Source organism: Nyctereutes procyonoides, unplaced genomic scaffold (genome assembly GCF_905146905.1).
Source record: "Nyctereutes procyonoides isolate TBG_1078 unplaced genomic scaffold, NYPRO_anot_genome, whole genome shotgun sequence".
Taxonomy (NCBI): Eukaryota; Metazoa; Chordata; class Mammalia; order Carnivora; family Canidae; genus Nyctereutes; species Nyctereutes procyonoides.
In genome coordinates this window covers 34446895-34472370 of record NW_026575049.1, presented here as the reverse complement: position 1 = coordinate 34472370, position 25476 = coordinate 34446895, and the positions used below count along the sequence as shown (strand labels likewise).

The following is a 25476-nucleotide window of genomic DNA, read 5'->3' as shown; positions in this document are numbered from 1 at the left end:
ATCTCTGAGGAATGTAACTGGAAAGGTAGAATACATTTCAGTACTATTTAATTTTTAAATTATGTGCATTATATCGATCAGATGTTAAAATAAAGTTGATTTCCTTAATTTTTAAAATGGTAGTTTCCCACATAAAGATGGCAAGGTGAATATATATGTTCAACCCTACTGTCTCCTGAAATTTCACTCACACAACAAAGATGTAGAAAGGCACAGAGATCTCCCAGAAAAAAAGACAAAAAGGAGAATAAGATCAGAAATGCAAGAGCTTTAGGAATCAAATAAGATTCCAGGAAGAAAGAAGGGGGAAAGAATAAAAGAAATAATTCAAAATTCTTCCTAGAAATGAAGAACACAGGTTTTAAGATTGAAAGGGTCAAACAATGTTCAACAAAACAGACAAAGTATATCCAAACCAGGGCCCATCAACCTGCAATTTAATAACAAGGGGTAAAAAAAGAGATCTTTCAAGCTTCTAGGGAGATAAAAAGAACTTATGTACAATGAGATCTGCAGTGAGAACAGCACCAGTTATTCTTGATGGGTAACAGAAGTTAAAAAGCATTGAAGCAAACAAAGCCTTCAAAATTCTAAAAGAAAGAATTTTATATCCATTCAACCTATTCATGTAAAAGCACTTTACAACATGCAAAAGCTCTCAGGAATCTATCAGAAAATGTGTTCATGTGAAACGAGGAAAAAAAAAGAAAAAGAAAAAGAAAAAGAAAAGAAAGAAGAAAGAAAGAAAGAAGAAAGAAAGAAAGAAAGAAAGAAAGAAAGAAAGAAAGAAAAAAGAAAGAAAGAGGGAGGGAGGGAGGGAGGGAGGGAGGGAGGGAGGGAGGGAGGGAAAGGGAGACATGGAATTCCGGAAACAAGAAATCTGAAGGTTCTATTTATTAGATTGTTGTAAAAATGAATTTCTCGGTTTTAGGAAGATGAAATCTATACAAAGTCATTCAGTTGCTTTATTTTTAAAAAGATTTAATTAATTAATTAATTTGAGAGAGAGGGAGAAAGAGAAGGAGCAGGTAGAGGGGCAGAGGGAAAAGGAGAAGCAGACTCCCCACTGAGTAGGGAGTCTTACACGGGGCTCAATCCCAGGACCCTGGAATCATGACCTGAGCCCAAGGCAGATGCTTAACCAACTGAGCCACCCAGGTGCCCCTCAGTTGCTTTTTGAAATGTTAAAATAGTTTATGTGCTCTTAGGTTTACATATTTATGCTTGTTACAGCAGTCTGAGGATAAAAAAAAGATTACCAGAGGTTTTAACTCTTACCTGTAGTACAGCAGCAAATAAGTATACCACTATGAAGATCACAGTTAAAGAAGTGTGACCACTTTTCATCAAATGAATAGTGTAGAGGAAAATTAAATGTCCGGGAATCACTAAAAGCAGTAGAACTTGAGCAGACTTATTATTCACTCCTGTAGTAGAAAACGTAAAAGTCAAAACAAAATCCTAGCTTGGGTACTAATAAGTCACAGTTGTTAAAATTTAAGGATTACTTTCTAGTTACTATACTGTATAGCATTTCATAAAATTCTGTTGCTAACAATACATTTCAACCATTCACAGTTTACTTAATTCTTTAAAATTCTCACTATATGTTATGTGCTAATTAAATGGCAGGAAGTTGACAAAAACTTGCTATGAAGAACACTGGCCAGACTTTAATATCTTACAGTGATAAAAGAGGGAGAACAAAAGAAAACAAAATTCTTAAGGCATAGGAATGTTTTAATTTTACTTCTCCTTCAGAGTTCTTTCACTGATATTTCACTGGGCATTTCTTTTTTTTTTTTAATTTTTATTTATTTGTGATAGTCACAGAGAGAGAGAGAGGCAGAGACACAGGCAGAGGGAGAAGCAGGCTCCATGCACCGGGAGCCCGACGTGGGATTCGATCCCGGGTCTCCAGGATCGCGCCCTGGGCCAAAAGGCAGGCGCTAAACCGCTGCGCCACCCAGGGATCCCTTTTTTTTTTTTTTTTTTAAATTTTTATTTATTTGGCATTTCTGATTCTTACTCAAAAGTCAATAATAACAAATGTAGTGATCCGAAGAGGCATATGCACCCCAATGTTTATAGCAGCTGTGTCCACAACAGCCAAACAACGGAAAGAGCCCAGATGTCCATTGGCAGTGAATGGATAAAGATGTGGTGTATATGTATGTGTGTGTGTGAGTATATCTATATACACATATGTGTGTGTGTATATATATACATATGTGTATATATACATATATATGTATACACATACACATACATACCATGGAATATTACTCAGCCATCAAAAAAATGAATCTTGCCGTTGAAATGACATGGATGGAACTAGAGGGTATTATGCTGAGCAAAATAAGTCAGAGAAAGACAATTATTACATGATCTTACTCATGTGGAATTATGAAACAAAACAGAAGAGCATAAGGGAAGGGAGGGGAAAACAGAATGGGAAGGAATCAGAGAGGGAGACAAACCAAAAGAGACTGCTGATCATAGGAAAAACAAATTGAGGATGGCTGGAGGGGAGGTGGGTGGGGGATCAAGGTAACTGGGTGATGGGCATTAAGAGGGCACATGATGTGACTGGGTGCTATATGCAACTGATGATGAATCACTGAACTCTACCTCTGAAGCTAAAAATACACTATATATTAATTGAATTTGTTTTAAAAAAGTCAATAATAACCTTTATTTTCCTCAGAAAAGAAGTGATAAGAATTGTGAGGTTTAATACTGTGGTCATAGTTTTTTGGTAGTCACTTCCTGGGTGACACAGGATGCTGTTCCTTATTATAGAGGTTTTTCCCTCTCCTTCCGTTTGTTTGGGATCCAATGTCTACATTTAGAAAAGCCAAAAGGGGGCAGCCCGGGTGGCTCAGCGGTTTAGCACCACCTTTGGCCCAGGGTGTGATCCTGGAGACTGGGGATCGAGTTCCCACGTTGGGCTTCCCCAATGCCTGTGTCTCTGCCTCTCTTTCTCTCTGTGTCTCTCATGAAGGAATAAATAAAATCTTAAAAAAAAAAAGTCAAAAGGATTAATATAGGAAAGACAGTATATCTGTCTCTCTAAATCACCTAGCAATGTTTTCCTGTGGGTAAAGGTTCCTCTTTCTTGACTCATGAACAAGACATCCCAGAAAATAGGATGAAACAGAAAAAGTATACAAAATTCCTCAGCAACTGCAGAATTGATACAAATGACTTTTTGTTCACTGAGATTTAATGAACACAATCTACTCTATTTAAAATCTATTTGGGTCTCAGAAATTAAAAAGTCATGCAAAACTATCAAAATATGTACTCAGCAAATGTCGCCCATCTCTATTATCAGTGAAGAATTATTCCTGATAAAAAATATGTAAAAATCCACAAGCACATACCTGGTCCAAAAAAAGTTCTAAATGGATAGTAACAACCTTTGGGTTCATCAGGCAATTCTCCTGGAATGCTATGTAAATGGAGGTAGGTAGAAATCCTGCTAGCCTGAATGGCTACCAAATTACCACCAATACCTGAAACATAAGGAAAAACAAACCAATTATCCTCCTATTTTAAAGAACTGTAAAAATTCAACCAAAGGAAAGGCTCTTTGTGTTATATCCTGAGCCAATAAAACAAACAAACAAAAAAGAATTCTGAGATGTTGATTTATTTAATGTTAAGGTACATATTCCAAAGGCATAAAGTCATTGTTATGAAAGACTCATGCATTATTTTTTCAAATCTGACTCATCCAACTGAAAGCTGACCAGACTAAATAATTTTTTTAAATTACTATCATAGTCAAGATATAAAGATAGGTAGCAAGATGTTTAATGCTTATCACCTTAATAAGAGGAAAAATAAGCTTGATTTTTTTCAAACAGACAAGGCTTGATATTTTTCTTCTTAGGTCACTAAAGAAATGGGTATGGAGGACTGAAAAAAAAAAAAACTCAAGAAAGTCAACTTTCAACCTAGATTATCCTCTCAAACACCTTACAAACCTGTCCTACAAGAAACATGAATTTCTCTTGGCAAAAGGAACATAAAACCAGATAGAAATCTGGAACTACACACAGGAAAGAAGGGTGTTAGAAATGTAAAATAAATTAGAAAATAGAGAAGATACCATTTTCTCATTTTTAATCTCCTTAAAAGATAACTGGCCATTGAAAGCAAAAATAATAACAATGTATATAGGATTTATAACAAAGCAAAATGTATGACAAAAAGAATACATAAGAAAAAGAAGTGAAAATCTAGGTATACTGATATAAGGTGCTTACCCTTTATATAAATTGGGCTAGATTATTATTTGAAAGTATACTGTGGTAAAGATATATGATAAGCCCTAGATCAGTAGTTCCCAAAGTATGGTCTGGGGTCCGAAGGAAGGTTAGTTCTAGAAATCTTAACCCCTTGCTAGCAGAAGTCTCAGGAGAGGTTCATATTAGCATGATTAAGGCTTTAAGAAATCCTGGAGTAAAGAAATCTATTTGACCTAATACTTCCCAAACTTAATAGACCACAAAACTCACTTATCAAATTATACTATTAATACCTCACTGAACTAGTATTTTGTGAAATCTATTTTTGAAAATGCTACTAGTTCTGAGAGATGTTAATAAGCATTAAAAGATATTTTAGTCACAATATCAACACTGATATGCCCTTACTTTAAACAAAGTGTGTATTTTTGTAACTAATAAAACAGATAAATTAGTAATTTTGAGGGGGGAAAAGCACAGGTTTCAGAATCAAGCAGATCTGGGTTTATTTTTTTTATTATTATTTCTTAAAAGATTTTATTTATTTATTCTTGAGAGAGAGAAAGACAGAGAGAGAGAGAGAGAGAGGCAGAAGGAGAAGCAGGCCCCATGCATGGAGCCCAACATGGGACTCGACCCCGGGTCTCCAGGATTACACCCCAGGCTGAAGGCAGCGCCAAACCGCTGAGCCACCCGGGCAGCCCCAAGATCTGGGTTTAAATGCTGAGTTACCACTTACTGGATGTGAGATGACGGGCACATTACTTTCTTATTGTGAGGATGAAATGATATGCATAAAAGACCTGCATTATCGGGCACATAGTAGGTACCAACTAGTTAGCAAATGATGATGGTGATGGGTCCTTTAAATAGTACATCCTCTAGCATATCTAAAAATGAAATTCAATTTTCAAAAGCTCCACCTTTTTTGAGGACCATGGAATGGATCTTCTCTATCAATGTTTTTAATGAGTGGAATTTAACATACAGTGAGCTGACTGTGATACCCAACTAAAGAGATTCACTTACTGAGATACAAAAAAGTTTTTACTACCAGGTAATATCATGGCTTCAAAGAGGAGCACTTCGGGGAAGCTCCAGAATTGTTTCTTATGTAAGATGAAGTAACAGAAACACTGATTAAAACCTTACTAATAACAGGGTTGTTATAATACAAATTTTTCACTGAAATGTTGGACAATACAACTCTCATGGTATTAGTGGATAATATTTATGCTAGTGACTTCATCAACTAATAATCACTGAAGAGGATTTGAACAGGTCAAAGTAAAGCAGTAATTCCAGGCAGTGAAAATTAGATCTTTGTAGGGCCACGAAATAAGAATCTGGTTAGAAAGACAAAGGAAAAAGTTGTACACATGTATGTACACATGTATGTATGTATGTACATGTATGTATGTATGTATGTATGTACACATGTAGAGGGCCACTGAAAGGGAAGCAGAAGAATTCAAACTTGATTTGACAGGCAGGAGGAGTTGAAATTTTTTTTATTTTATTTTTTTAAAGAGTGATTTTTTTTTTTAAGATTTTATTTATTTATTCATGAGAAACAGAGAGACAGAGAGGTAGAGACACAAGCAGAGGGAGAAGCAGGCTCCATGCAGGAGCCCGATGTGGCACTTGATCCCCGGTCTCCAGAATCATGCCCTGAGCCAAAGGTGGTGCTAAACCACTGAGCCACCCAGGCTGCCCCGGATTTGAAATTTTAGGTATGAAGTTGGATTTTGGAGAACTTGCCTTCATACAACATATATTATTACATATAAATATACAAAAACAATTTATATTAAATTTGTAGCATACCCTGTGACATGGTTTCCCTCAGGTAGAATTACTTTTTAAATTATATTGGTGTAGGCTATACTAAAATCCAATTTAATGACAGCCAGCCCAAAAGCCAGTATGAGTAGATTAAAATTATCTTATTAAATGGAATTCATACAAAAACCCGTGTGAACCTAAGTATTATAATTCTCATTTTATAGGTAAGAAAAAAATATAAGGCAGATCTTAAAGGGATTCACAGAGGAGTGACAGATTTTAATGAACTGAATTGACTTAAACAATGTTTAAACCTAGCTAACTCTAATTGATCCACATAAATGGACAGGAACAGTAGCAAAACATGAGATAGCAGATAAACGCAAAGTAAATGATAATCCAGAATCGAAATATCATTATTTTGCCACACTAATCTTAAAAATCAAGTATGTTTCACTCTCAAATATCAAGTAGTAAGAGAAACAGTTCTTTCCAAAAAATATGTTGTACATACTGAGAATAGAGAATGTCATTTCTACCATGAACAAGCTGGGGGTGAAGGGAGAATGGGAGAGAGGGGAAGATACACCTCTTAAAATCTGAACCCTAAAATTCCTGGTAGCAACTGAGAGTATATAATGATTTGATACCATTATGAAATGGTATATCTAATTCTTACCATTAATAACTGGTGTATAAACAACAATCCCAACCAAGTTTGGGTCAGATACAGTTGTGTCCAGGATAAGGCCCCCAATGCTGAAAGATAGAAAATCATGTAATTTAGGGAAGAATAAAGAAATCTACTAATTTGAAGCTGTCCTTTACATACAATGATCTCTACTTTTAAAAATAAAATTTTAGACATTTAAAAAAAAGAATACAAAGGAAAAACATTCAAAGTAAAAGTCAATGTTAACAGGAAATGTTGGAAATAAAACATGGAATAAGGCTATAGCCCTACATGTCAGAGCTCTCCTTCTGATCTCCAAGATATGTTCTTTATAAAAAGGAAAAGAATATGTTTTAAGTGCATTAAAATGTCTGGAAGGATATATATGAAATTATTAACAATGTCTATCTCTGGGTGGAGGGACTAACAAAAGATTGTGGGTTATTTTATATCCTTTTCTATTTACTAGTTTTTAAAAACCATGTGCATTTATTGTTCCTATAATTTAAAAAATAGTTTGGTTTTTTAAAGCTCTACACTCAATGTGGGGCTTGAACTCACAACTCTGACCCCAAGATCAAGAGTCATACTCTACAAACCGAGCCTGCCAGATCCCCCTAAAAAAAATAGTTTTTAAAAGGTTATTTCTTCATAGTTGAAATCAACAAAGTATTAGATCATTTTTATTGTGTTAAAACTAGATAGGTGTAGCATCTTATCCCTGGGAAATTAATGAGCTATAGCCATAGAAAGACCTGATTTTGAGGACAGAGGTCTGGAAAAATAACATACAGTTGCATAGCAGCAAGCCATATACTCTGACTGTCTCTATGAAGCTTGGAGATTTTTCAAGTTTCTAAGACCATTACCAATTGGTTAACTTCAGTTTCTTGGTCTAAGTCCCATAAAACACTGCCAGTCCCTATACCCCATGGGATCCTGTTGTCTAAATCTTCCGGGAAAATGTAATCTACATTACAGAAAAATAAACCCCATGTTATCAGATAGTGGGGTTGACTGTAAAAATATCAGATCAAATGTTCTACCGATATCTGATAGTTAACATCAGGAACTTATTAAATATTATTTTAATTTTTAGCAAAATAAATAAATTGTGGCCTAATATGCCTAAATTACTAGGATGTCCCATTAAAAGTTACACTGTAAAAAAAATAAAAGTTACACTGTAAAGTTCCTTTGCAGTATTTTAATAATTTAAGCTCTAATTTAAAAAAATATATATATATATTTCATAGAAAAACTAGTTTTATGTGTCAGAGAATAAATTTCTGTGCCAAAATGCTTAGGTTCATGCTGTGAATACAACATGAATACTTGCTAAAACACATCTTATTATGTTTTTATGACCCAGGTAACAAAATATAGAAAAATGAGAAAAGACAAAAGAAGAAAACAAAAATCCACTGTACCATCATTCAGAGCTATATTGTTAACATGCTGGTATATAGCCTCCCAGACATTTTTAAACATCTTTAAAAATAATAACTCACACACACACACACCTCACACGGTAAAGATAGTTCTCTCTTCACTTTTATTACATTTTATCTTTACCAAATAAACATATGTACATTATTTTAAAAGTGAAAGTACAACAGAGCTTATTAAATCATGCGCAGCCCCCATTCCTAGAACCTGTTCTTCACTAGCAATTTTTTTCAACTTCTCTAGCTGTTGCTTCTGGCGTTTAATTCTATATTTCTAAATAATGTGTTTATACTGTGACTTCTTGATTTTAATTTTAGACATTTACCTAATGACCTCCACTGTGACAGATGAGGATTTAATCTCACTTGCACTTCGGATCCTTCATAATTCCCTTTCTCCCCTTAACTTGCCGACTTGGTTATATAATTTTGGGTGAAAAATATTTAGGCTTTACTTTAGGAATTATTCACAACTGAGCCACCAAGTGCATTATTAGATTAACTCACTTTTACTTGTTGCTTTGTCCCATATTTTTCCTAATTTGGGGGTACTTATTAGTAATTCAGTCTCAACTTTCTAACAAAGTTCACGAAATGCCTCTGAATAGAGTTAAACTCATCAGGTAACTCATCAATTCCATTTTTGTTTCTTAGAAACATTCCTCCTTAAGCCCACTGTCCTCCTGCCAACCTGGATGGTGGCCTGGAGGCCTGCTGCACAGCTGTTCTTCCCTGCATCTTCCCTTCAGTCTCCCCATGCCAGGTCTTGGTCTGTGCACCATGACCAAGTCCCAGCATTTCATAGGACCCTACTGCCTGAATCTTGCAAAAAGCAATCTACATCACAGAAAAATGAACCATACATGTCCTCATGTCCCTCATTCCTTTGTCACCTTCTTCCTTGATTTATGTCCTCATTTTGATAGGCCATATCTTCTCTACCAGCTTTTATATGAAAGGGCAAATGGGAAGCAAATTTTCTGAGATCCTGCATGTCTGAAAATTTCTTGATTCCATCCTTACATTTGGTTGATATCACGACCACACTTTATGTTCAAAATAATTTCCCTCAGAATTTTGAAGGAATAACTTTAGGTGTTGCTATTGGACATCATCCAGATTCCCGATGCTTTCTATGTAACTCATCTTTTCTCTCCAGAAGATTTTGGGATTTAGAGGAAGGTCTTCTGATTTGGGTCTCCTGGTATTCACTGTACTGAGTATTAGGGGGCCCTTTCAGGCTGGAAGCCCACGGTCTTTGGTTCCAGGGAATTTTCTTACATTATTTCTTTGGTAATTTCTTCTCCTTGTTCTTTGCCTCCAGTTGCCAACCTCTTTGCTATCTGTTCTATTTTCCAGAACAGTTCCTCAGTTCTATCTTCCAACTTTTTACTGTGCTTTTTTGTTTCAGCTATTTAAAGATTTTATTTATTTATTTGAGAGATGGAGAGCAGGAGGAGGGGCAGAGGGAGAGGGACAAGTAGACTCCAGGGCTGAATGCAGAGTCTGACATGGGGCTGGATCCCAGGACCCCAAGATCATGACCTGAGCTGAAATCAAGAGTCAGCTGCTTAACTGACTCAGCCACCCAGGTGCCTCTATAGATTCCTAATTCCTAAGAGCTCTTGCTGCTTTTCAATTAGATTTCCTCACTTTTACTTGTTGCTTTGTCCCATATTTTTCCTAATTTGGGGGGTACTTATTAATAATTAGAGCAATCTGTTCCTTATTAGAGCAATCTGTTCATGCCTTATGGATGCCATAGATTCTCTTATTGCGCTGAGGACACTGATGAGAGTTTTTTGAGGTCTTTGAACTATCCCTACACTTTCTTTGAGTACCATTTTTCTGCTTTTGTCTTTCATGTTAGAAGCCTTAATCAAATGTCTAGCGACTGCTAGACATTTCTACTGTCCGCTCCTCTGTAAGGGGTTCAGCACAGCACACTGTGTATACACAGGCAGAGCTCGTCAGCAGGTGGGCCTCCTAAAGAATGGTCAGGTGGCCACGCAGCTCTTTCATGAAAGGACCCACAAGGGTCAGTAACCACAATTTTTTCTTTTGTGCTGATAAGTTTCCCCAGAAAGGAATTATTCTGATTTTTTGCCTGGGGGTAGAGGCTTGACTGCCAGCATTCCACGAGCAAAGAAAAGGAAGTGGGGTAGGGTTTTCACTGTTTAGCATCTAAATTTTCACTTAATCTTTTTTTTGTTGTTTAATTTTCACTTAATCTTATTTTTCAGACTGTGTAATCCACACCCTCATATGTGCAGGTGTTTCTTTTCTTTTTTTTTTTAAAGATGTGCAGGTGTTCTAAATCCATGGCCTCTCTGATTTGGTCTCTCCAGAGTTAAATCTTGTCTTCTGCCAAGGTGGGAGGGAGCAGTCACTCGGGTGGTTAAGCTGAAGAAGGGCTTTTGGGATCTAATTGCTTCTTACATAAACTTTCAACCACTCTTCTTCATTGTAGCTCTGAGAAATATTTAGTGCGCATCTAATTACTCCACCTTTCTGGGTTTCTGAGGCTCAGATCTCAGATTGGTTTGCTTCTGATGGGTGTCCCTTGGCCTGCAGGAGGTTAGATTTTAGCTTTTTCCATTCTGCTAGTTCAGTTAAAAATCATCCATCTGATTTCTACTTTACTAATTTTGTTTAATCTCACACCTGCTGTCCTCTCTGCTCCCCTTCTGTCTTTGTGATTTTATAGCTTTTCTGTTCTATTACTGTCATTTTAGTAGTTTCGGGAAGGAATAAGATAAATGTGTTCAATACACCATGTTTAACAGGAAATTCATACTCTTTTCTAGCTGCTTGCTCCTTTCACCAAATGTACTGTGAACATCTTTCCACATCAATAAAAATGTTGCAATGTTGTTTTTAGTGGCTAATATTCTATTTTGTGACTACACTACAATTTATTTGATCAATACCTGGTTGCTAGACCTCTAAGGTGGTCTCATTTTTGTTGTTAAAAATTCCACTGTGATGAGGATTCTTACAACTTCGCTATATAAAATAATTAACCCAAGAAATAAAAACAGGCTGCTGTTTTATTTTTTGTTTTTTGTTTGTTTTTGCTGTTTTAATATATACACGGATAAAGGCATAAAGAACACATGCACACACATTTTAATACTAACCTACTTATAACCATAGCTGTTATGACAGGCTCCCAGCCCGAGTGGAGAACTGTTCTTGTGGCTGGATGTTTAGCAGCTATTATAATCCAGATAGGAGTTAGAGCCAAGAAAAAGACACCAACTAATGGAGAAATGTAGTAATAGTTGTCTAAAATTAAAAAAGAGACAACATTTCAATCTATCTTCTAATCATGTAGCAACTGTAGACATTAAAGTTTCCCAAGAGATAGGATGTTATCCAACATATTCACATGCTATATATTTTCTCTGAACTTCACACAAATTTAAAACTGTAGGTAAGAGACGCTCAGGGGTTTAGTGCCTGCCTTTGGCCCAGGGCGTGATCCTGGGGTCCAGGGATAGAGTCCCATATCAGGCTCCCTGCATGGAGCCTGCTTCTCCCTCTGCCTGTGTCTCTGCCTCTCTCTCTCTCTCTCTCTCTCTCTCTCTCTCTGTCTTACATGAATAAATAAATATTTTTTAAAAATTAAAAAAATAAAACTGTAGATAAGGTCAAAACATTAATAATGTAACTGAAAATGAATACATTAATTCAATGGACATTTATTGAAGTAGTTATCTGAACTGGATGAGAATAGCAAATAACAACAGTAAGGACAACAACAGTAAAAAAAAAAAAAAGCCAACATTTATTTGGCTATTATTTACCAAGTACTATGCTAAATGCTTTCTTGGCATCATCTCATGTGACTGTCCTCACAAGTATGAGGTACAAACTGCCATCTCTATTTTATGAAGAAACCAATGCTTAGGAGCTTAAGAACACAGCTAAGAAAGAGCAAGAGTTGATAGAAGATGGCATCTGATACCAAAGTTAGTAAACTCTTAACTCTAAAATCAAATGGGATATTTTTACCCACAAAGATCTTATAGTACAAGCATTCCAAGCAATACTGGCCAATCAATTGATAATAGATATGCCCCCAATACTAAAGAGTGTTCCAAGCTCCAAAATAAAGTAGAAAAACTAAGCTTAATAAAGGTAAACACTTTTCTTCACTGCTGAACTTCTCAGAACCCTTAAGATGCTAAGATAGAATACAGTACACTATGTTTAATCATAGTTTGGCCAGACCACCTAGTTTCACATCTCAGTGTTACAACCTACCTTGGACAAGAAATTTACCTTCTATAAATTTCAATTTTCTTATCAAATGACTACAATAATAGTATCTATTTCATGGGGTTATTATAAGTCTTAAGAGAATTAGTACATGTAAGTAGAATAGTGCCTAGACACCTAGCTAATATTTATCACTTACCATTGTCATAATTATCATGGCCATTATCATTAACATCTTGCTATTTGGAACACACTGAAATAGCAGATTGCCAGGACTTTGTTATAACCCCTTTGTGGTAAACTGTCTTGATCACATTATTCATTCTCTCTCCATTCTTGTTATGTTTTACTATGGAGTGAATATATTTCTCTGCCACATTGACTTTGGACTTAGCTATTTGTCTTGCTTTGTAGACATGCTTCATGTCACCTCTGAACAAAATTTTAAGTGTTTTCAGAAATGATTAGAATAGATAGAGATATGTGGGTAGATATCAACTGCCTTCAGACAGTAGACAACAAACATTGCAAGACTGTGATCCCTGAGAGAAGGGAAAGAATGAGATACACCCTACAACAGCCTCAGTTTTTTGACTGAAGGCACATCGGAGACCACAGCTCAGGAAGGGGAAACTCCAGTAGAGTGAGGCTAGGGCAGCTAGAATTTATAGGATAAAATACTGGAGAAAAGGAAGCTCTCAGAGAAAGAGCTTGTGAATAGAATCCTACACCATGCATGCACAGGGTGAACTCCACAATGCTAGGCCAAGAATAACTGGGGACCTGTTAAGATGAACATTTCTCAGAGTTTACAAATGACTGGAAGTCATTCAAGAGTCAATCCTGGAGAGAGGAGAGGCCTCTTTAAACATTGAGAACATTTAGTCATGACCTGAGAAGGGTCACATCTTAGTAGGAGGACCTGTCCTAGAATAAAGTCTACTCAAGGCTGCCGCCAATAAAGCTTGAAACCAAGGCTTGTAAGGCTCTAACTAATCTACAATTAACTGCCTACAAGAACAAAGTCATACATTTTGTAAAGAAAAACAAAACAACTGAACACTTAATGTTATTATGTTCACAATGTCTAGCATCCAACCAAAAATTATTTTGAAGGGTCTGGAATAATATTTAGTCATATTTACAGACTTTTGTTAAATACCCTGAGATATTCTATTGACCTTAGACATTTCTCATGTCTCTCAAAAGTTTCCAAGTACTTAGGATAATCTTTATAAATTAAAAAAATTAAATGTACAAATACGGTAAGTCTAAGTTTTTTTACAAATATTCATATAATGCATACAATTTTTGAATATTTATATTTAAAAATTATAAATATAAGTCAATTAATTAATGACAAATTTAAGATAAGATTAGAAAGACTGACACATTTCTCTGACAGGCTAAGTTACAAGTATATTTAAAAATATATATTTTGCCTCTTTAGCATAAAACCATTAATACCATGAATTTGATTCTCCAACATTTTTATACTTAATTCTAAATATCCCCAAGGATAAAAGTTGCCTATCCCTTCTTGAAATAGTAACACCATCCCAAAACATTTTTGGTAATATCATTTTAACTGATCAAGGTTTTATTATTATTAGAGATTTCAGCGAGGACATTCCTGGATTCTTTTCAATGATTCTAATACTTATCATGTATAGTAGGGGTCTCATAACTTAAAAACAAGAGTTGATCTTACAATCCTTGTAGCTTATAGTCTTAAAGATATAAGTAAAATGTTACCAAATTTTTCTGGCACCTCACAAAATTCTTCAATCGTTGTGCAGAATCATATCTTTGATTGAACTTTGTATTTCCTCATCTTAAGATATTTAAAGATCTCTCACCTATGACTAAAGATGTTTGAACTAGATAAAAACTCAATTTTTTTCCCTATTAGGTAGGAACAATTACTATAATTAAAGTAATATCCAACCAGATTTTCTAATGGTTTTATCTAGATCACATCTTCAAAATAATTATGCTAACAAAATCTATTTAAACATTTTCCTCCATTTAAAGGGATATGACTGGGATCCCTGGGTGGCGCAGCGGTTTGGCGCCTGCCTTTGGCCCGGGGCGCGATCCTGGAGACCCGGGATCGGGTCCCACGTCGGGCTCCCGGTGCGTGGAGCCTGCTTCTCCCTCTGCCTGTGTCTCTGCCTCTCTCTCTCTCTCTGTGACTATCATAAAAATAAATAAATAATTAAAAAAAAATAAAGGGATATGACTAATATGATACATAGTGTCACTTTCTCCACGAATTTTATAGAAGATTGATTAAAAAAATCTTTATTGAATAGACTCCCAGTTTTCTTCTTAAAATATTAGATAAGGATAAATAACATCCCAATTAGAAGGCAATTCTTACCTCCTAATACAACTAAGGTTGCCAACAATCTCTTTATAGGACCAAACAGAAAACTAAAGGCAAAATCCACTAAACACAAATGGAAAGAACTATTCTGCTAGGTCATTTATTTCAGTACTTCGTTTTCAGATCAAAAGAGGAGCATCCAACGGAGCTTTTAAGTTATCCTCAACATTAATCTCTGGAAGGATATCTGAAGTGGAAAGAAGCACCTACCACCCCAACTTCAGAATCACCGCTTAAACTTTCAAAGTGGGAGAAAATTTTCTCAGTAAATAAACTAAACATAATGAGTGGGTAGTTCCTCAGAAAGTTAAACAGTTATCATCATATGATCCAGCAATTCCACTGCTAGGTAAATACTAAGAGAACTGAAAAGATATGTTCATACAAAGATGTGTACTAGCGTGTTCATAGGAGCATTTTTCATAATAGCCAAAAAGTGGAAGCAACCCAAATTTCCATGAAATGGTAACTGGATAAACAAAATGTGATATATTCATAAATGGAATGCTATTCAGTACTGATTCATGCTGCAATACAGATGAAACTTAAAAACATACAAATTGAAAGAAGCTGGACATAAAACGTCATGTATTGGATGATTCCATTTTTTTGAAATGTCTAGATCAGGTAAACCCATAGATAGTAGACTACTGGTTGAAGGAACTGGGCAAAGGGTAGTAGAATGGGGAGTGAGAGCTAAAAGTTTCTTTTAGGGGTAATGAAAATGTTCTGGAATTATATAATAGGTTATACGATCTTATGAATGCACTAAAAACCACTGAATTATACACTTTAAAAATTTTTCTTTTAAGATTTTATTTATTTGTCAGAGAGAAAGAGAGAGAGCACGAGCAGGGGGGAGTGGCAGGTAGAAGGAGAAGCAGGTTCCCCTCTGAGCAAGGAGCTCAATGCAGGACTCAATTCCAGGACCCTGGGATCATGACCCAAGCTAAAGGCAGACACTCAACTGACTGAGCCACCCAGGTGTCCTGAATTATATACTTTTTAAAAGTGAATTGTGTCACATGTGAATTGTACCTCAATTTTTAAAAATTCTAACAATGGGAAAGTCTTTTTCATTGTTTAATAGTATTTTAAAATCTTCATGTCCAAAAAACAAAGAAAAAATATATACAAATATACATACATAGATATAGAGAGAGACGGAGAGAGAAAGAATAACAGACAAAGCAAATGGGGTAAAATGTTAACATTATATGGTTTAAAAACTCAGGGTGACTATGTTAAAAATAAAAATTTCTAAAATCAATTTACCATAAATGCATTCTATCTCAACTTTCTGCCAAATTTAATATGCCCGTTCCTACCAAATTATGATTATATAGGACCCTCTTATCTTTTTCCTGGTTGACAGCTAACCCAATTCTGATGGCAAAGGAAAAATTACAAATATTGGAAAAGGGAAGACTCTAAAACATTTCTCTTTGTAGGATATATTGGTGCTTTATAGATGTCATAAAATTAAATAATTACTTTTAGAAAACCACTAATGACACAATCGGCAAGAGAAAATAGTTGATTAGAAGCCAACCATGGGGCAGCCCGGGTGGCTCAGTGGTTTAGTGCCTGCCCTTGGCCCAGGGCATGATCCTGGAGACCTGGGATCGAGTCCCGTGTCGGGCTCCCTGCATGGAGCCAGCTTCTCCCTCTGCCTGTGTCTCTGCCTCTCTCTCTCTCTCTCTCTCTCTCTATCATAAAAAAATAAAAAGTAAATAAAGGAATAAAATTTTAAAAAATAAAAAATAAAATAATGTCTTCCTTATTTTTTTTTAAATTTTTTTTATTTATTTATGATAGTCACAGAGAGAGAGAGAGGCAGAGACACAGGCAGAGGGAGAAGCAGGCTCCATGCACCGGGAGCCCAACGTGGGATTCGATCCCGGGTCTCCAGGATAGCGCCCTGGGCCAAAGGCAGGCGCCAAACTGCTGCGCCACCCAGGGATCCCTAATGTCTTCCTTATAAATGAAATACATTTAAATGATCCTAGTCAAAAGAATATTTTGTATTAATTTCTGAGTATATCACCATGGGTATTGTAGTAGGCTGAATAATGAACCTCAAATATATCCATATCCTAATCCCTAGACCCTGTGAATAATTACCTTATATAATAAAAGAAACTTTGCAAATGTGAGTAAGTCAAGTATTTTGAAATGCGGAGGTTATTCTGGATTATTAGGGTGAATTTGAAATGTATTCACAGGTGTACTCCCAGCCAGAACTTAGAGGGAGATCTGACTCCAGAAGAGTAGGCAATGTGACCATAGAGGTAGAGATTGAGTAATGCAGCTGTAAGCCAAGGAATGTTGGCAGCCACCAGATGAAAGAGATAAGGAATACATTTTCCCCTAAAAACCTCCAGAAAAGGCCAGCCCAGCTAACACGTTGATTTTAGCCCTGTATAAGTCATTTTAGACTTTGGCCTTCAGAATTATAAGAAAACTTATTTCTGCTGTTTTAAGACACAGAATTTGTGGTAATTTGTTACAACAGCAATAGGAAATGAATGCCCCTACACATGTACAGGGGCGCCTGGGTGGCTCAGTGGTTGAGTGTCTGCCTTCATCTCAGGGCATGATCGTGGCGTCGCAGGGTAAAGTCCCGCATGAGGCTCCCTGCAGGAAGCCTGCTTCTCCCTCTGCCTGTGTCTCTGCCTCTGTGTGTCTCTCATGAATAAATAAAATCTTTAAAAATGAAAAAAGAGGGATCCCTGGGTGGTGCAGCGGTTTAGCGCATGCCTTTGGCCCAGGGCGTGATCCTGGAGACCCAGGATCGAATCCCACGTCGGGCTCCCAGTGCATGGAGCCTGCTTCTCCCTCTGCCTATGTCTCTGCCTTTCTCTCTCTCTGTGTGACTATCATAAATAAATAAAAATTTTTTAAAAAATGAAAAAAGAATACACTTTTACAGATAGAGCTTTGTAGAATTTTAAGACTAAGAAATGTCCACGTATATTAGTATTGATTCTGTGACATACATAAACTACAGAAAAGGATGAACACAGCTAAAGTGGTTCAAATTGCTATGATTCCACTTAACTGTCAAACATAACAGCCATCTTTTTGATTCATGGCTTGCACCTTTTATTAGATTGTTGGTAGCATTTTACAACAATTGTTACATAATTTCATTAACAACATGTATTATTCTTATCTTAAATTCTTTTGAAATATGTAGCTCCTGTGAGTGACATTTGTTTCTGGGTGAGCAACAAAGCAAGGGGCACGGTAATTTGTCAAATTTTTAAGTGCCCTCCATTATAACTATCAGAATTTTCTCACTAAATTGAATTCCAGGAATCACTGTAAGCTAAGATGGTGAATGCTGAAAATCTCTGAAGAGTGACATGAGAGATAAATTTAGATTCTACTCATATCACCACTCATATACAGGCAGTGATATTATAAAATGCCCTGTAAATAACCTGGCATCCCTGTTAGTTTCCACAGACTGAAGCAACCTAAGGCTGATCGTGTTTGCTTTTATGGCTTCAACTAAGCCATTTTTTAAAAGTTAACCTTGAAGAATGAGAAATCAATCCACATTTTGCTTCTCGGATCTTGCTTAAAAAGAGAAAAGCTGACAGTTTTTCAAATCAATAAAATCATGTACATACTAGAATTAAATAGCCCTGCAGTGATAAATAATTTAAAAAGAGTTTTTTAAATCCTCTTAAAAGTATGCAAACAAGAAGAAAGGGCAGCAACTATTATGTATACATGTAGTTCGGTTACTGGCCTAACTTTATCCTTTTAATAGGTTTTAAAGATTACTAATTACTGTATAAATGAATAAATACCTTTGTATTTTCTTGGCAAGTCATACCAAAGCATATCATAGTCCAGAGCTTAGATTACTTACTAAACTAACTTTTTATTTTTGCTTTTTTTTAAATTAATGTTTTCAGTTTTGTTTTAAAGACTTTATATATTTATTTGAGACAGAGAGAGAATGAGGGGAAGGCAGGGGCAGAAGGAGAGGGAGAGGGAGAAGCCGACTCCTTGCTGAGCATGGAGCCCCAACACAGGGCTTGATCCCAGGACCCTGGAATCATGACCTGAGCCAAAGGTAGATGCTTAAACAATTGAGCCACCCAGGTGCCCCTCTATTTTCCCTTCTATTTTAAGACCTTTCTTAGCCATATGATGCCAATTTAATTTTTCTGTAGGGAGGCTAATCCTCTGCTATTTTTTGCTAACATAAGATACTCTTCCAATATTTCCATAATATTGTTTCCTCATTGAAAGGTTAATTTTTTGTTACAATTTATTCTGTTATTGGACAAAGAATAAGGCAAAATGATTCAGAAAAATATCTATCTTCTATTTCAATGTGTGTACTACTTCTGAATAACTTCTATTCACACTAACTGGATAGCTTTCAAAAAAAGCATTTCACCAAGTGTTATTTATTTAACATCCATTATGTATATGGCCCTATGGAATGCTGATAGATAGATACATAGATAGATATCTACATTAATTTTAAAAACACACAATTTTGTCCTTAGCAGCTTATACCTTCATAAAGGAAGGTACTACATTTACACAAAAAAACTATAATGATCAGTAAAATGTAAAGAACAAGAAAAGTATCAGTGAAGTACTACAGGAATCCAGAGGAGGAAAAGATCAATTAACAGGGAAACATGAATTTAGCATTGAAAATGAGGCCTCAGGGCAGCCCCAGTGGCACAGCGATTTAGCACCGCCTGCAGCCCAGGGCGTGATCCTGGAGACCCTGGATCGAGTCCCACGTCAGGCTCTCTGTATGGAGCCTGCTTCTCCCTCTGCCTGTGTCTCTATGAATAAATAAATAAAATATTAAAAAAAAAGAAAAAAAGAAAATGAGGCCTCAGACTGGCCTTAATAAAAGGGAAGGGAATAACAGAAGGAAGAAAAGAGAAGAATCATGGCTGATGTATGAGAATCAGTAACTGGGTGAGTCTGGCTAAAGTACAAAAAAGAGAGGAGCAGGAGGGTCTTGGAAGATAAGTTTCTGCCGACTCCTAGAGGCCTAAACTCGAGGCTAAAATTTTAACTTTGTTAACTGAGGAACAAAGACATAGGTAACTACACAAAATAAAGTCAATAGTAATAAGCAAAGCTCTGGGCTTGTTTTGTCCTTTTTGTGGAGAACTGGTGAGGTGAAAAGGGGAAAAATCCTGTATTTACTTCAGATATCAGAAATCAGCAAATTTTATCAGGACCATAAGAAAAACACATTGAACACAGAGTGAGCTTTGGTACATGCATCAAAACTAACAAGACAAGAGGGGAGCTGTTCCAAGTCATTTCTAAGTATCCAAAACTCTAGGGGGAAGAGTTAAGAAAGACTATTCTCAATGTCCAATTCTTTGGGAGCCATATAATACACAGCTTCCATTTGTAACAGAAGCCTACAGCCTCCATGAAATCCTCTTATCTCTAAAGACTGCTTTCAGTCTTCAACATAGGGTTTTCCACATAGTTCAGGAATTAAACTTTGTTTCCAAGAGCTAGGTAGCACAGCAGGGTGAATGGGCACTCAGAATTCAAATGTGCCTGTTCCTAACCTTTATATTTAGACTACCACTAACATTGTGCTGATCTTATGAGGCCCCCTAGTGTTCACAACGTAGAATGTTATAATCCAACACTAACCCCAAGAAAACCCTTCAGTGTAAATCAACTATAATTTAAAATAAAATAATAATTAATAATAATAATAATAATAATTTTTTAACTAACACACATTATTTTCCCCAGAAGTTGATTTATCTTCTGGAATCTCAATACTGAGCCTATATCATTATAACAATTGTTATATTTATTAGGATAACATTCTTCAATGGCATTCTCTTTCTTACTTTCTTATGACTAGAACTTCAACTGAGGAGACACCCGTTGTGCTATTTAACAAGCAGCTGGGCAATATGTTACAAATGACTTCGTGGTAATTTGAATACCCAAGTTTACAAATAATATACCCTTCCTGATTATTTATGTAAGGCAACCCATTCAGAACCACTACCAACCTTCCAGTCCCATCCCCACCCCACCCTCAATGTTCCTGGCAAGACCCATAGAATAAGAATAGGTAGAAACCCTTCACAATCTTCTTTCCCCTTCATTTCTCTCCACTCCTCCTCACAGGGGAGAGACTTGTCTACTTGATAAGACTAGGGAAAGAGGCACTAACCATGCCTAACTCATTCCCTTTGTCTTTTGGGATCCAGCCTATTGATGACAGTCTCCCTTCCTCAACACAGGTAGCAGCCCATTTCTATGGGGAGATGAGGCCTACAAGTCATCCAGCTGCCTGCCTGAGTGGGTGAATTAATTAATTAATTGAGTAGGAGAAAAATATTAAGTCACATTCTCTAATACTAGCCACATTTCAATCCCTGACTTCAGTATGAATTTCTAAATTGTATAAGAGAGGGGAAAAGTATGACCAGTTACCACCCCAACAATAATTTAAAGCAGATTATCCCCTTACTGATATAACTCATTTTCTGTGCCTTATTTATCTGGAAGAGAAAAGAATCAAACATTACCCTGAATATACTCGTACATACAGCTTTCCTTGTATATTTCATAACAATGAAAACCCAAAATCACTATGAACAAGATCTTATTACATTTAGGCCATTAATCATTTATTGTCTTCTACCTTGCTTCAAGTGGACATATCTTATTTCTAAATGAGAACAATTTTCCTTGGACATCAAATTTTATTCACTTACTGTTTTTATGCCACTCAATAACTTAAGGTAATTTTATATACTAAATGAAGCTTCCCTTAACAAGTGATTGCCTTTGTTAGGTTAAAACCCTTTCTTTAGTTCAAAAACATATATCTGAGACCTACTTCTTCAAACCAAATGTACTTTAGACTTCTTTTAAAGAATACCATAAATCTGTATAGAATCCACGAAATATATGAGGATATATGAATAAATGTTTGCTTCTGGCTTAGCTTATAAACTTTCTTTTTTTTTTTTTTGTCAAAGTATTCTTTTGGTTTCTTTTCTTTTCTTTTCTTTGGCATCTAAAAAAAATAGAACCATAGCCAACTTTTAGCACTAAACCGATGCTCACAAATCATATTCATTTACATTGATAAGAATCCCAAAGTATAAATTTGTGTTAAATAATTGTGTTAAAACAATTCATTAGATTCTATATTCTATATATAATCTATCAATATTATCTGGAATTTTATGTGTGTGTGTGTATATATATATATAGAGAGAGAGAAAGAGAGAGAATATGTTGGAGACATCACAACTTCACACAACATTCAGGCTAATTTTCACGGTGACTTTTTTGTTGCTGTTAATTGCCATGTTGATTTCTGAAGGAGGGACAATCACCAAATTTCAAGCACTGCTATACCCTTATGTTCTGGGACAGTAGTACAATGCATATATCAGAACACCATAGGTTAACTCCTCACTGCCTACATACTTAGCAAAAGGACAGAATTCATAGAATATCAGACCTGTGTTCAACCTTCCTACCAGTAGTGGGTAACACACATAATCTCCATGATCCTCAGTTTTCTCATTTGAAATTAGAGATGATCTTATCTTACCATATTTTATAGAGTTTTAAACTCAAGAGGAAAAAAAATGGGAGAAAAAAATATATGAGAACCACAACACATAGTAGGTATACAGCAACTGGAAGTTACTGTTCTAATCAGTCTCCACCACAGTTCTGCTACAGATGAAGGCCACAAGGGATTCCTAGCAGCGTTGCAACAATATTCATTTAATGAGACTCTGAGTAGCACATTATATTTAATTTCAAGTCAACTTACCAAGACAGAAGTACAAACCCTGACTTATCCAGGCTAATATGGCGAGAGTTATGAGGTCGCCAAAACTAGCAGCAATGGGAGTAGCAACGTTATCAGGATTTATGCCGGTCTTCTTTGAACCAACGATAACCCCAACCATGATTATTCCTGGAAGAAAGAAAAACTCATTACTTTCTATGCTATGATTTAGAGAAAATCAATCCCCTAAATACTGAAATATAAAGGCTAGACAAACAGCACATCAGTTCCAGTTAGAATGCTTAGATAAGCTGACTTAAAGCAAACAAAACATTTTACTCTAATGCTTTGCCAAAATGCCTTTTGACAAATTCCAAGTAGGGATCATAGAAGATCTGAGAAGTTCAATTTTGCATTTAGAGACCTGACAAGCTACTATAAAATAATGTTAAAGTTTCAAATTTAATAACATGTATGTCTCAGATGTAACATATATGTGTATATCAAAACCAAAGATTTTATTTTAACCTTCAAATAAGGTATGAAAATGTCAAAGAAAGGTAAGTCATATTTATAGGCACAGCAACTGGGAAGAAGACCAAAAAGCCAGATCTGTCTACATGGTGGTAGTCAGAATGCTTGCTTCTTTCTATAATCTAGAAGTCTTGAAGCATTAAGAAGGAGGAAGTAATCAAAATTTGAACACTGGAGGCCAGAACACAAAAAGCAATCTCTGTAAAGGATATTCTTTTTTAAGATTTATTTATTTACTTACTTATTTAGAGAGAGTGAACACAAAAGGGAGGGGCAGAGGGAGAAAGGAGAGAGAATCTCAAGCAGACTCCCCGCAGAGTGCAGAGGCCAACACGGGGCTCTATCTCACGACCCTGAGATCATGACCTGAGCCGAAAGCAAGAGTCAGACACTTAACCAACTGTGTCACTCAGTGCCCCTATAGGATATTCTTTAAAACCAAAGTTTCTATCTATTGAACTTCCATCCAGAGAACAAATGATGAAAATATGACTATGTACTTGTACTCCTAAATATTTTCTTGAATCACAGAAATGGGGAGGGAGGATGATAACATATATCCATACCCAGTTGTATGTATACATTTTCTCATGCCCACAGTTAGAGGATGCGGTACAAAGACTATTTAAGATTAGTGCACTTATGTGCTAACCATAAACCAGTATGGAGGCCTAAATATGGTTAGAGGGAAAATATCCAACGGAATCTCACTGCATATTTAGACTGAAAATGACTGAAAATGATTTTATTCCAGCATACTCATTTTATAGATAATAAAACTGAGGTCCTGAGAATAGGCTGTAAGTTCCTGCTCAGGGTCACAGAACTTGTAAATAATTCTAGCCCATGTTTTCTACCACCCCCTAAAGCCAAAATTATTAAAAATAGACTTTTTGTCTTATTTCAAATAAAGTCTCACTTCTTATATTCCGGAGACATTTTCAATCTATAGATTTAACTTTCCCATAAACTGTTGTAAAAAAAAAAAATAGAAAAAAGTTTAAATGTATTATGTAATAATAGAGATGTAATCATATACAATTCTTTTTTGAAAGTTAGCACATTTAAAGATTGATATGGAAAGTTCTCCTAGGACAGAGTGCCATCCATATCTTTTCAGCTGAAAACAAGTATTTTGCCAGCATGAACCAGTGGAAAGAGTTGGGAGTCAGGAAACAGGCTTTAATTCTGATTTTCTGCAAACAAGCCGATAAAACTGGACAAGTCACCTTACCTGAGTCAGTTTTCTCACCTATAAAAGGTGGTCTAGTAGTATCTGATCTCCATATATAAAAATCAAGCTATCATAAAATTAGAATACACATTATTCAAAGTAAGAAGCCTTAAGCAAATGTATTTTAAAAGTCTGAATTCTTACAATTTTTGAAAATCCTAGGCAACAAAATAGTTTTTACTAAAAATTTATAGTTCTTTTCAAATGAAACAAGATTAGATAGAAAACAGAAGCAAATGAACTTAAAAGAAAAAGAAGCTAATGCTTTAACTTTTTTTTATTTTTTTTACCAGAAATTAATTTCCCAGTAGCTTAACTTCACACCCTGCTTTGGCCAGTGTTAACTCTGCTGAATTCTAGTAATTCTATACATTGACAAGAAACTATCCCTAATGTAATTTAAGTACCAAAACAAAATGCTTGAAAATATTTTGGAAGTCAAGTCTTAATTTTAATAAGACTCTCTAAATTCCTCAACCTACCCAAAAATTTGGCTTAACATTGATATAATCAACTGATGTGAGAATTTTCTATTTTTTACCTTGCTAGTGATATAAGGGTAAGAAGATGGCAATAATAAAATAAAAAGAACCAAGTCTTCACAATTATGATTTAATAATAAGCTAGTTCTCTAGTGCTATGCTCTTAATAAATAAATATAAAGAATGATATTCCAAATGAAAAATTCCAATGTAGTTAATTTTTTTTAATTTTTTATTTATTTATGATAGTCACAGAGAGAGAGAGAGAGAGAGAGAGAGAGAGAGAGGCAGAGACATAGGCAGAGGGAGAAGCAGGCTCCATGCACCGGGAGCCCGACGTGGGATTCGATCCCGGGTCTCCAGGATCGCGCCCTGGGCCAAAGGCAGGCGCTAAACCGCTGCGCCACCCAGGGATCCCCAATGTGGTTAATTTTTAAAACCTTTCAGCTCTTTAAAAGTCTACAGCCAGCAATATGCTGTGTTGAGCATATGGTTATATTTGTATTGCCACAGAAGCAGTGAAGATATTTTTTTGAAACCTGAAACTTTAAAAAATTTTAACAGAGGGACTGCTTTTAAAATTCAGAATTCCTAGAAACCTTGTTACTCAAATGACAAGCCAGCAAATCCTCTGCATGATTTCCAGAAAGAGTTTTTCAATTAAT

General features: G+C 35.8%; 1 protein-coding gene across 8 annotated transcripts in view; it reads right to left on the bottom strand.

Annotated features, from left to right (window-relative positions):
- Nucleotides 1-25476, bottom strand: part of SLC41A2 (solute carrier family 41 member 2) — a 122299-nt gene that overhangs the window by 32530 nt on the left and 64293 nt on the right. For 7 of the 8 annotated variants that reach the window (XM_055328595.1, XM_055328593.1, XM_055328596.1 and 4 more), the window contains 5 exons: nt 22604-22750; nt 11303-11450; nt 6721-6800; nt 3387-3518; nt 1279-1427 (listed from right to left, as the gene is read on the bottom strand). In XM_055328595.1, coding sequence (XP_055184570.1) covers nt 1279-1427; nt 3387-3518; nt 6721-6800; nt 11303-11450; nt 22604-22750 — 656 coding nt within the window. The remainder of the gene's footprint in view (nt 1-1278; nt 1428-3386; nt 3519-6720; nt 6801-11302; nt 11451-22603; nt 22751-25476) is intronic. The other variant, XM_055328599.1, reaches the window with a different exon arrangement.